Source organism: Bidens hawaiensis, unplaced genomic scaffold (genome assembly GCF_021521415.1).
Source record: "Bidens hawaiensis isolate Kalapana, Puna unplaced genomic scaffold, B.hawaiensis_p1.1 tig00016259_1, whole genome shotgun sequence".
In the NCBI taxonomy this organism is placed as follows: Eukaryota; Viridiplantae; Streptophyta; class Magnoliopsida; order Asterales; family Asteraceae; genus Bidens; species Bidens hawaiensis.
Window position 1 is genome coordinate 9,567 of NW_027492482.1, and position 13,581 is coordinate 23,147.

General features: G+C 34.7%; 1 protein-coding gene and 1 pseudogene across 1 annotated transcript; one reads left to right on the forward strand and one right to left on the reverse strand.

The window, feature by feature from the left end:
- The first annotated feature begins 4,131 nt into the window (after positions 1-4,131).
- On the forward strand, positions 4,132-8,957 carry LOC143551056 (putative carboxylesterase 2 pseudogene; annotated as a pseudogene).
- A 2,920-nt stretch (positions 8,958-11,877) lies between these two features.
- LOC143551046 (putative carboxylesterase 2) lies at positions 11,878-13,215 on the reverse strand. The gene has a single exon (XM_077041574.1). The coding sequence runs from the start codon at positions 12,957-12,959 to the stop codon at positions 11,973-11,975; it is 987 nt and encodes a 328-aa protein (XP_076897689.1). The 5' UTR covers positions 12,960-13,215; the 3' UTR covers positions 11,878-11,972.
- Positions 13,216-13,581: the final 366 nt, after the last annotated feature.

Consider the following 13,581-nt stretch of genomic DNA (forward strand, 5'->3'; position numbering starts at 1 on the left):
GACAATAAGTTGAAAGATGATCCTTAACGATCACACCTTAACAAGTTCTTACATTCTTGAAGTTTTTGTTTGTTTTATTAATTTTGATTCAAGAACCATTAGAATTTTGATGATACATGACCAAATATATTGTATTTATCATACTACAAGTGGTTCATAATTTTCTTTATCAAAATTCATTCCAAATCATCAAAAACATCGTTGTTTACAATGTTCCAGATTTGACAGCAGAATTATTCGATAAAAGTTGAGCAATAACATGGTCATAACAAACTGAAAAGATGCAAGGACAAATCCTATAATTAACTTTATTGAGTTACTATTCTAACGACTATTTATTTATATTTTTATTCTTTCGTATGGCTTCACAATCGTTATATTAAAATTGATGCGCATATTTATACCCTCTGTGAAGATCGACTATTTTAGCCTCTCTTGGATCCGAAACCAGGCAAACTTTCTAAATAAAAGTTTTTCTTTAAATATTATTTGACTGGAGATCTTTGTAATTTTTGAGAAGTTATTGATATTTTTAAACATTTATGCAATCTGTGACAGAGATATGTCCAAAACTGATTTCGTTTTCTTGTTTCTTTTTCAAGTTTTTGTTGTGTTATACGTTTCTTTCACCTTTATTTATCCAACACATTTTAAAGAAACCTTAATTACTTGGATTTAGGAATTACGCATTATGTCTCACCCAAGCTTAACCAAAGACCCGATCTTTTCATTCACCAATCAAGGTGAGTAATCACACTCCCCATTTCCTATTTTTGTTTTTGGGACTTTATGCTACACAAAACCCAAGTTTATTTATGCACTCAATTAAATTATCAAACTCAATTCCATTATTTTCATATTGTGATATTGCTCGATTAGTTGTTAAATGCTACTTGATTACGTGTTTACAATTTTTATGGTTGATCGGTATCTCATCCTCATAGTATGATCATACACCGTCTTAGTAGTCATAGATCACGTTCGATGGATCATGGCCAAACGACACCACTATTGTATTTATTATTTATTTAGTAGCCATTGGTTGTGTTCAATGATCATGGCCAAACAAATTTTATTTATGTTATCATACACCGTCTTAGTAGTCATAGATCACGTTCGATGGATCATGGCCAAACGACACCACTATTGTATTTATTATTTATTTAGTAGCCATTGGTTGTGTTCAATGATCATGGCCAAACAAATTTTATTTATGTTATGCTAGTTGAAGTAATGCATGATATTGCAAGGAATTATCATTTTTATATATATATATATATATATATATATATATATATATATATATATATATTTGTTTGAAACGAGTACACTAGCCAAAAACATTTACCACTGACAAAAGTATAAGATAATTCGGGACGAGACAAGCTCAGCTCGACTTAGTTTGTTAATAATTTGAACCAAGCTACCTTGTTTCATAAATGAGCATATTTGAACACCTGTTTAAAAGTTACAGAATTTTTTTCAATATAAGAAGTTACCATTCAGTCCTAATGTCCTATATTTACTCTTTATGTATTTTGTGAGTAAAAAAAAGAAAAAAGTAGTTGAAAAAGGAATACATAAGCATTATTTAACTAAATAGAGAGATATGATGAATGAAATATGAAATTTTTTTAAAAGATCTTTAAATTAACAGGAGATATATTTTTAGTTAAAAATTATAGCGATGGAGATGACGAACCTAACGTAAATGTTCTTACAAGTTTATATACAAACAAAAACTTTTTAGATAAAACTTACATAAAAGAAAAAAGTAATTATGGAGCATATATATTAAGCCATACTTTTAATTTTAGCTTTATTTCTTAACTAGCTTAAAAATCCGTGTGTTACACGGGTTGGAAAATTAAAATGCTAAAATTCATATATTGTTTAGGGTTCTTAAAAATAAAGGTATCACTATTTTACTTCTTAACATATTTTTCAATTGTTCCTCTTTTAATTGCCTAGTTCTCGTTTTACTTTTCTTCAAAATAATCCCGATACATAATAAACTTTGGTTTCTCATCAAATGAAGGTTGATAATACTAATAAAAACATAAAATATATATAAGAAACTTGTGTATGTTCCTATTCAAATATACAATAACGTCGTAAGTTAAAAAATGTTATATTTATACTTTGAGTGGCATTTCAATTTTCTAAAATAAACCCAATGACAATTTATCAATTCACTATAACACCTCAAGTAGATTCTATTTTCTTACCACAATTCACATATATAATAAATGAACTAATTATCTTTATAAATACATTAGTTGTTCAATCAAGCATACTTAACTTGTTTTGACTTTATAAATACATCATTCGTTCTATCAAACATACTCAACTTGTATTGACCCATTAACTATGAAATACCCATTTTGGCCAATAACTTGTGAACTATGAAACATACAATGCGAAATAAATATCAAGATAGTTAGAGATGGTCAACCTAGTTGCATAACCTATTGTTGAATTAATCAAAAGCAATACCCATAAGAGTCAATGCTACAATACAACAGAGACAATAGAATTAAGCTTTTCCCTGCAAATATACACCAAACTAATCATAACAAATTACAACTTATGTCTTTGCAAATACATAGATAAAATATTGTGTGTGGAAAATAAAATTACTCATTACTCCTTAAAAGAAAGTAGGATGCCTTGAAAAATTGACTTGAAAGCCCTACCAATAATCATACTTATGCAAAAATAACGCCATGTGAAATAAAATTTGGTTCACACTACAACAAACAACTTATTATTTTGATTCATTAACCAAACTTCAAGATACTTTTATACGACCGTGCACTTTACAAATATAATCTTAACTTAGTAATTCAAGAAAAGAAAACATAAACACATCCAACGGCTATAGTTTATTATATGAACATGAGTCACTCAATAGAAATCAAAATCTTCTTTTTGTCAAGAACTTTATTGTCAAAAAAGCTTAGATCAAATGAAGCTATGAACTTTTTTCTCTCAAATTTTCCCAGGCTTCACAATTGGAATACTTCTATATACATACTTTAAAGGAAAATTGGATTTAAATAATCTCACCTTTAATGGATTGGCCAATAATAATCCCACCTCCGGTATTTCCCGCTGGCAGTCCCACCTTTTCAAGGTTTTTTGTTTTATGATCCCCCGTTAAAAATAATTAACGGGGTTAAGTTTTGGCTGATGTGGCTGGTGACATGGATTTTTCATTATCCTACATGGATTTTCCCTTTATATTTCCCCCCTCTCTGATTAATTACGTGGAATACACACTCATTTAGCCCCCAAAATTATGAATTGAGCCACCTGAAATCATTCTACACGATCGAAAACCGGTAGCCGTTCATCATCCACGGCCGCCACCGGCCGTTCATCATCCACGTCCGCCACCGTTCATCATTCTACACGATCCATTCACTCCCATCCGGTCACCGGCTACCCAGCTTACCCCACCACCACCACCACTTACCCACCACAACCCCACTCCACATATGATGACCGTCGTTTGAGTCATGCAAAAACCTAAATAACCTAAGTAGATAGGGTAAATAAGATATCGTATCCACCAGGAGTATGTGGTCAATGTAATCGTGTAATAGATTTCTAAAATTATGAAGTAACGAGTTGTAGTGCTGATCACACAAGCAAATAAGTTTGATTTTAATAATAATAAAGCAAATAGCAACTTTCAGTCAGTTAACAAAAGCAAATCACGGGAATTCAAGTATGTAACTAACAGTAATCTCATGCAACCTAACAGATTAATCATTAACGGTTAACTACAGACTGATCAACTAGACAAAACCTTTGGCAACAATAATCGCTTTACACACGGCACTGGTTATCAAACAGTCCCTGTCAGTGTGACTCAGTTAAGGGCAATTATATGCTTTGTCGTACTCAACCTAATCAAATAACCCTATGATCAATTATTATAGCAACTGGTAACTAATCGTTCAGATCAACGTAAACCTAAACCGATTGAACACACAGAAATACCAAACATCAATAATCATAGATTAACCATAAACAATTATACATAAACGTTCTTAGTCACATGAGAAAACTAAAAGCAATACAAACTTTACATCCCGGATATGATTCGAAGAGGATTAGCCTCTCATGGTAGCCATTAGATCTTCAGTTGATGATTGGAATCTGTTAGGCCTCGATCAAATGATGTTTGTTGATGTTTCTTAGCACCCAATATCGTCCCAAGATGTTCCAAAATGGCCAAGAGAAGTTGTCCTCGAGTTAGGGTTTATTATTGCTTTTTATACCCTAAAAAACTCGTAAGTTCGCGTCATATATTAACACCCGCCATAAGTTACTCCCTACTCGGCGTAAGTTACGCCGAGTCTTGTTTTCCTACGCCAAACACCACTGTTTTATAATTTGCTTACGCCCTTTGTGTTAGGTCCTGGAGTAAGTTACTCCAGGACCAGAGTAACTTACGCTAAGACCTAAAATTCCATATTTTCGTTTTGTTTCCAATCCAACGCTTGTATAACATGCTGAGGCTCAATTCTCCACATTGATTAGCTTCCGTTTACTCTCCGATCATCCCAAGACTTCATCCCATGCTCGTACAAGTCCCAATTTAGCGTATTTATCATTCAATGACCTGAAATCCAATAATACACATATGAAGTATCGATAGTTCTAGAATAAACAATTAAAACTAAATAATAAACGAACTAAAACATATACAAATTAACCGACCATCAACATACTTCCACGTCACCCCCAAACCCATACTGCGCGTCCCGTCCACGCGCCACCTTCGCCCACCGCTTCTTCTCCTTCTTAATCGGTTGCATCCTCCTCACCGACGTCATCATCTTCATCATCCGGCTCATCCTCCGCCCATAAATCCCCCAGTTCCGAGTCCAAACCCTAACTCACTTCAATCTCTCATCAACCTCACTAAACTCAAGAAACTGGGATGTTGGTTTTGTTGCCCGGAACCCCCAATTCCAAAATCACCCTTTACTACGACGAAATCGGAGCTGCCGTTTATTCCAAAATCATCCTTATTATACGCAGGATTCAATCGGCTCAATTCATAATTTTGGGGTTAAATGGATGTGTATTCTACGTAATTAGTCAGAGAGGGGAAAAAAAGGTAAAAAGCCATGTAGGATAATGAAAAATCCATGTCACCAGCCACATCAGCCAAAACTTAACCCCATTAATTATTTTTAACGGGGGATCATAAAACAAAAAACCTTAAAAAGGTGGGACTGCCAGCGGGAAATACGGGAGGTGGGATTATTATTGGCCAATCCATTAAAGGCGGGATTATTTAAATCCAATTTTCCTACTTTAAATACACATCAATTCGAAGTTGTTAATTAATAAATTATAAATTAGAACAATAATTGTTTTGAAAAATTGTTATCATACCTAGTATGAAACACCTAAAGTAAATATAAATAAGTATAATTAATCAAAGTTTTCCATTCATATTAAGAAATTGTCAAAAGTAAATAATAATTAAAAAAAAGATGCTTACCATATAATTTTTATGGGTGGATGGAGAACAAATCTAAAGAAACTTGGCACTATCGATCGATAAAAAAATGTATTTGCATATGATAGTAAGATTAAATTATATTTCAACATTCAAGTAGTTGACAATCAAGTACATAGAACCAATCGATCTAGTAATTAAAGTAAAATTGAAGTAAAAACAAACTACTTTATGTTTCTTAATAAAAAAATGAACATGCGTATACACCCTATTCCAATAATTGTTTGAAAAAGCCATCACATTCAAAAGCATGCATACAATAAATGGATGCAAAGAGGAAAAAAATATGGATAACATACTCGAAGCATACAATTAATCGACATATGTTGGCATAAATTGAATAAATAATCGATTGTTATCATATTCAATCGAAAAATACATTTTTGGGGTATTATTAGTGTTTGCATACAATCAGAATAGGGATTTGGGGAAAATAAAGATTTGATAATAATACCCCAAAAATGTATTTTTCGATTGAATATGATAACAATCGATTATTTATTCGATTTATGCCAACATATATCGATTAATTGTATGCTTCGAGTATGTTATCCATATTTTTTTCCTCTTTGCATCCATTTATTGTATGCATGCTTTTGAATGTGATGGCTTTTTCAAACACTTATTGGAATAGGGTGTATACGCATGTTCATTTTTTTATTAAGAAACATAAATTAGTTTGTTTTTACTTCAATTTTACTTCAATTACTAGGTCGATTGGTTCTATGTACTTGATTGTCAACTACTTGAATAATTAAATATAATTTAATCTTACTATCATATGCAAATACATTTTTTTATCGATCGATAGTGCCAAGTTTCTTTAGATTTGTTCTCCATCCACCCATAAAAATTATATGGTAAGCATCTTTTTTTTTAATTATTATTTACTTTTGACAATTTCTTAATATGAATGGAAAACTTTGATTAATTATACTTATTTATATTTACTTTAGGTGTTTCATACTAGGTATGCATAGTTATCTAATTTATATAACAATTTTTCAAAACAATTATTGTTCTAATTTATAATTTATTAATTAATAACTTCGAATTGATGTGTATTTATCGGATTAGGATTTGAGGTATGAAATTTGCATACAATTAAAAATACATAACGGAATAGGGATTTTGGGGTAATATTTGGGGTATGAAAACAATATAAACGTACACATTAAAGATCTAGATTTTGTGTGCAAACAATGTTGAACAACAATTATATCTCATTAGTGCTTGTTAAAGAATGTTTTAATCTATTTAAGGAATGTTTTAATTGATTTGTTTTAATTAGAAAAATTATGAATTAAATGTTACAAGATAAAGATGCCACTTGGCACAAAAATTAGCAAATTAGGTGCCATGTGGCACAAACATCATTTTTGTTTATTATAAGACCATGTGTAGTGGCAACGTTGCCACCAACGTTATTGGGGAAAACACGGGGGGTACACCCCCCCCCCCCCGCGTTATGTGTTTTTTTTTCCTGCGTTGTATGTAAAACGTTAGGAATGGCACCAAATTCAAGGAGATGACCGTTGCTTGTTTACCGTTGGAGAATAAATAAAAATTATTATTTCCTATATATTAAAACATACCGGATCCGGATCCACCACGGACTCCGGCAAGTATGGAGCAACGACTCGAAAACTCGGATTCCGTGCGGTCAAGAGAGATACATAACGCACTAAAGGAGGATTTGGTCCAACATCTTTGGATGTATCGGCCTCTGCCTGGTGAAAACGATGATCGAAACAAGGGCAGCAATGAAGACGATGATGAAGACAATGACGACGATGGCGAAGACGATGAAAACGACGACGAAGAGAGCGAAGATGACGATGACGATAACAACGACGAATAGTTTTTTTTTTATTTTCTTGTAATATTTATTTAATAAAATATTATTGTTATTTGATTATTCTTATTAAAAATTAAAAAAAAAGGTGTAAAAGTGACTGGGCGCCACGTGGCGCATAATGCCTGGGGGTGGAGAGTTATGAGTACAGCCTGTTTTTGTAAAAAACCATAACTCTGACCGGGCGCCACGTGACACATAATGCCTGATAGTGAAGCTTTATGACTACACATGGTCTAATAGTAGATCACTTAATTAATCAATTTAATTAAATTATAGAGCATTTGTCGTGGTAAAGCACTAAAACTCACAAAAGTTAATAACCATACCTAATCACTTAAATATCAACATCTCCCAAACGTATCCTATAGGAATTTATTATTATACATATACAATAAATTAATGTTGTCCTAAATGGAAATTTTAAGCATAAGTGCATAATAAAAAGGGTGTTATGAAATGTTCACAAATGAATAATCAGAAAATGTCTTTTTTTGGGTTAGGGAGAGATCAACTTCCAATGAGTTTCTTCACGAAATCATTGGTTTCATAAGAGTGCACAAAGATTGCATTTGTGAAAGATTAGTTGGAAATAAGAAGCTGCCAGCTGGATTTGATTCTATATCCGGAGTCAATCAAATGACGTCATTATCTCCCCCGAAACCAACATGTTAGCAAGGGTTTATATTCCCAAAACTGCCACCCGTGATCAGAAACGGCCTGTTTTGATTTTCTTTCACGGTAGTGCTTTTGTACTCGAATCCACCATGAGTCCTACCTACTACCCTACACTTAACCATCTCACGGCGAAGTCCAATGTAATTACGGTCTCAGTTGAATATCGTCTAGGACCAGAGTATCCAATCCCAGCAGGGTACAATGACTCTTGGGAAGCGATTCAGTGGGTCGCTTCCCATGGTACAGGAAATGGTCCTAACCCATGGTTAAATGAATTTGCTGATTTTCGTAAAGTGTTTTTCGCAGGAGATAGTGCTGGGGCGAATATCGCCCAAAACATGGCAATCCGGTTTGGGTTAGACCGGATTGCTGGAATAAACCTACAAGGTGTTATTATGTTCCACCCGTTTTTCGGAGGGAAGGACCCGATTGGGTCTGAACTCGGGAAACATAAGCACTTGAAAGTGTTTACAGACCAATTTTGGAATTTGGCAAATCCTTCAAGGAGCGGGTTGGATGACCCGTTGTTTAACCCTGAAAAGGACCCGAATCTTTCGATTTTGGGATGTTCCAAGATTCTTTTAGCCGTTGCGGAGAAGGATACTTTTAGAGATAGGGGTTTGCATTACAAAGAATTGATGAATAAAAGTGGATGGTCCGGGAAATTGGATTTGATGGAGTCAAAGGATGAAGATCATGGGTTTTTTTGTTTGATCATTTTTCACCCAATGCTTCTACCTTGTACAATAGAATTTGTACCTTCATCAACCATGAGTCCCTTGTTTGTAATTTGTTTCATGTTTTATAATAAGTGATATATATGTTAGACATAAAATAAAAAGAAATGTAGGGTATGTTGACCCCACACCTTATATTGTTCTAGAGGAAATTGACGTATTTTGTTTTGTGTAGTGGTTTTCTAGTTAAAGATCATCTTATCTTAAAGTGTCATGTTTTTGTAACGTAATTAGTATTAACTAACAAATTAAATTAAACTTAACTAGACTACACTTTCACAAGAGTTTAGTGGTTTTAAGTTTTTAACTGATAAATTAAGTTAAAGAAAAAAAACAAATAAGTTATTGGTGAAAGGTGGTGGACCCTTTCAATTCCATCTCTAATACGGTTAAACATTTGGCGATGGTGAGTTTTGTGCCACGCTTTGACTATCAAGAATTGGTGTTGGTGCCCCTTGGAGCGGAGGTGGTAGGCCAATGTGTAAGGCCCCGTTACCAGTAGCCCTACTTTCATGTTGGATTTACTCATAAACGCAGTTCTAATATCAGAGTTAATTAAAAACATTCGCGGAATATAAAAACTTTAATAAAACATTTCATAACAATTCAAAACTTGTCTTAAACAACCAACTTGTCTCTCGAAAACTAAGTAATTAAAACATAACACGCCCTGAGCCTTCCGATGCCAGTCTCTTATTCAACGCCACGTGTCCCCTCAAGCGAGCTGCCTCATCCTACTCACCTGCGTGCATACTAAAAGTCAGCTACGCTGAGTGAGTTTTAGTTAATCATATATTATACAATACACACAACTTATATTCTTTCAATCATACTTTCATACTTTCATACTTTCATTTGTACTAACTTGCTTTCATATCTTACGTTATAAAGAGCATTACGCCCTACTTTCCTCGAGTATTATTAGGGCTCGGTACCCTCCTTCCTCGAATATTAGGGCTCGGTACCCTCCTTCCTCGAGTATTATTAGGGCTCGGTACCCTCTTTCCTCGAGTATTATTAGGGCTCGGTACCCTCTTTCCTCGAAAATTAGTAGGGTTCGGTTCCCTAGTTCTCGAATATTAGTAGGGTTCGATTCCCTCTTCGTTACCATACAACCATACATCATACCTCGAGTATTATTAGGGCTCGGTACCCTTTTTGTAACCATACAACCATCATTTCCTTCTTTTATTAACTTTATCACGTTCATACACATAAGCATACATATCATACTTACCTTATACATAGCGTTACAACCTGACAGTACGTGCAATATCCGAAGATCGTTCACGTACCATCAAGCAATCATTCATACATTTCACATTATTCACATAAGGCATACACTTATCTCTTAGGATAAGCGTATTAACAAACATATTGAGTATGCACACAGCCCCGAAAACATAACACATAAATGGGGCTAGAAACTCACCTGAATCCTATTACGCTCCCCGTTAATCGTTATTCCCTTCTTGAGTTGTGCACGGCTAACTGTATAATATTTACATGTATCAATTAACTACTACTACTCATGTAGTATTTCTATCTTTATATAACCCACAACGAACGGGGGTCCGGGGGAAGCACCCCTGGCAGCGGGGTCTAGGGGCGGCAGCCCCTAGCAGGGTCTAAGGGGCAGAGCCCCTGGCTGGGGTCGAACTTAACAATAGGCGAACTTAACATTAAGCGAACTTATCGTTAGCGAACTTAAGAATAGGCGAAATTGTCATCAAGCGAACTTAGCATATGGAGAAGTTCTCATCAGGCGAACTTAGAATATGGCGAAGTTGTCATCAGGCGAACTTAGAATATGGCGAAGTTGTAATCAAGCGAACTTAGCATATGGCGAAGTTCTCATCAGGCGAACTTAGCATATGGCGAAGTTGTCATCAAGCGAACTTAGCATATGGCGAAGTTCTCATCAGGCGAACTTAGCATATGGCGAAGTTGTCATCAAGGGAACTTAGCATATGGTAAAGTTCTCATCAGGCGAACTTAGCTGCAGCGAAGTTGTCCAGCTGCAGCTACTGTTCGTTCCTAATCCCCATAATCATCTTCGTTTCTTAACCAAACAACTCGATTTAGGTATCAACGGAATCGTCTAAGCGGCGCCTACAAACCCTAACCATTCAATCGTTCAAAACATCGGGTTTACAGGGTGCGATTCATGTATATACATACGGGTTTTTCATGCTAACGATTAACCTATCAATCTGTAATCAATTTCAGTAAGTTTGGCCTCGTTGGATTCGTTTTTACCATACTAAGACAGATCTATGATCTCTAGATGAATCCGAACCTAAATAAATGATTTCCGATCCTAAACGTACCTTAAACGAGTCGAACACGAACACGGTTAAGCCTTGATGTTGTCTTGGTTCTTCACGACGATCTAGCACCAACAAGCTCAGGTTTTCACCTTCGGATTTCGGCTCGGGTTTTAGGATGGTATGTGTGTTTATCAAGGTGTAGGCTAAAGTGTAGATTTGGATAAAAATGGAAAGGATTAGGGTTTAAGGGGTATTTATACTCCCTTAAGCCCATGGACCTAAAGCCCATTACCACTTAATCCATCTTAATTAATCTAAGTCCATGATCCGTTCTTTACTCGATATTAATTAATTAATAACGCGAAATCACTAAACGTAACTTTCTTTATTTAACGTCATAATATTTTAGGATGTTACACAATGACGCCCCCAAGTCTCTCCATTCTACGACCGTAAGTCAAGAAAACGAGTATTACACCCTCGTTTAATAACAATTTTAGATTTTAGATGGTCTATGATCTAGATATCAATCTGACTATTCATGAAGCATATTTTAAAAGTTTTTAGGGGTTTCTTCATAATGAAGTCTTGGGTTTGAATATTAGGAGCACTAAACTAATAATGAACGGTTGAAATTCTGCTTCAGCGCTCGAAATCAAGCAAAAATGAAAATTCTATTATGACACGGTACAATAATTGAATTTGCAAGCATATCATATAAATATATAGATCTTATGTGTTTGATAATTGTATGTACCATCTAAAAGGTATTGTTTAGGACTATATCATTATCATGACAAAAAAAACACATTGATAGGTAACTCATAGTACAAACTACCAAGTACAAACAACGTTTGTCAAATGTGGGCAAATAAAACATGAAACAAACTTCAAAAACGATACTGATGATTGATGAAGGTACACATTCTATTACACAATGTACCAGTACTAGAACAAACAAGATCAAACAAAAAGAAATTATGATCTTGTTCTTTTGTATCCATAATGTCCAATTTTCCATTCCATCCACTTTTCTCCATCAAATCTTTGTAATGCAAACCCCTGTCTCTAAAAGAATCCTTTTCCGAAACCGCTAAAAAGATTCTAGAGCAGCCCATACTCGAAAGATTCGGGTCCTTTTCAGGGTTAAACAATGGGTCATCCAGCCCGCTCCTTGACGGGTTTGCCAAATTCCAGAACTGATCAGTAAACACTTTTACTTTCTTATGTACCCCAAGTTCGGACCCAATTGGGTCCTTCCCTCCGAAATATGGGGCGAGTAGGATAATACCCGCTAGGGTTATTCCAACAATCGGGTTAATCCCGAACCAGAGTCCCATATTGTGGGCGATATTCGCTCCAGAACTATCTCCAGCGAAAAACACCTTGTTAAAATCAGCTATTTCATTTAACCAAGGGTCAGGACCAGTTCCTGTACTATGAGAAGCGACCCACTGGATCCCTTCCCATGAGTCATTGTACGCGGCTGGGACAGGGTGTTCTGGTCCCAGCCGGTACTCAATAGAAACAATGATTACATTTAACTCCTTTGTAAAAAGGTTAAGCATAGAGTGGTAGTGAACACTTGTGGTGGATTCAAACACGAATCCACCGCCATGAATGTAAATCAGAACAGGCAGTTTCTGACCCTGGGTGGCGGTTTTGGGAATGTAAAGCCTTGCGAACACGTTGGTTTCGGGTGAGATCATGACGTCTTTTGATTGGACTCCGGTTGAAGAATCGAGTCCCGCGGGTAACCTATCATTTCCTAGGAATCTTTCACACTTACCATCTTTGTGAACTCTTATGAAACCAATGATTTCATGAAGATATTCATCGGATTTTGATATATCTGCCGGCCCATAAAAAGTAGCCATTATTAAGTGATTGTATGAGATGATTAATAATTGGAAGAGTATTTAATGAAGATTAAAAGCATTATAAAAATTGACACGTTATGATAATGCAATATTTATATGTGACACATTGAAGGTTTGCATCCAGTATTTGACTTCATTAGGAATCTATTTGTATAAATAATTGGTTATGGGCGGATCACATGTAGTTTTAAGTAAATAAATTCGGAGTCCAACGAGTATACCTAAAACATGAAGCATTCGGGACGTGTATACCCAAAGCTCGACGGGTGTTGGGTTGAGTATAGGATTAACTTTAAATTTTTTTTCAGGTATGAAACGGGTATGAGATTATGTGATACCCTGTGTTTTACCCGAAACAACGTACCCGTTAACCCAAATCATATATATACCAAGATTTTTTTTATATTTATTTTTCTTTAATCCTTGTTTATTAATGCTTTATTTAGCAGGATCATATATGGAAAAAAAGTGAGATATTTATTTAGTAATATTATTATATTTTATATGTTACGAAGTATATACATCAAATTATACTTTAATTGAAAAAAATATTATTTATTTATTTATGACAACAATTATATATACGTAAAATATCATATTTTAATTTGTAATAATTGAT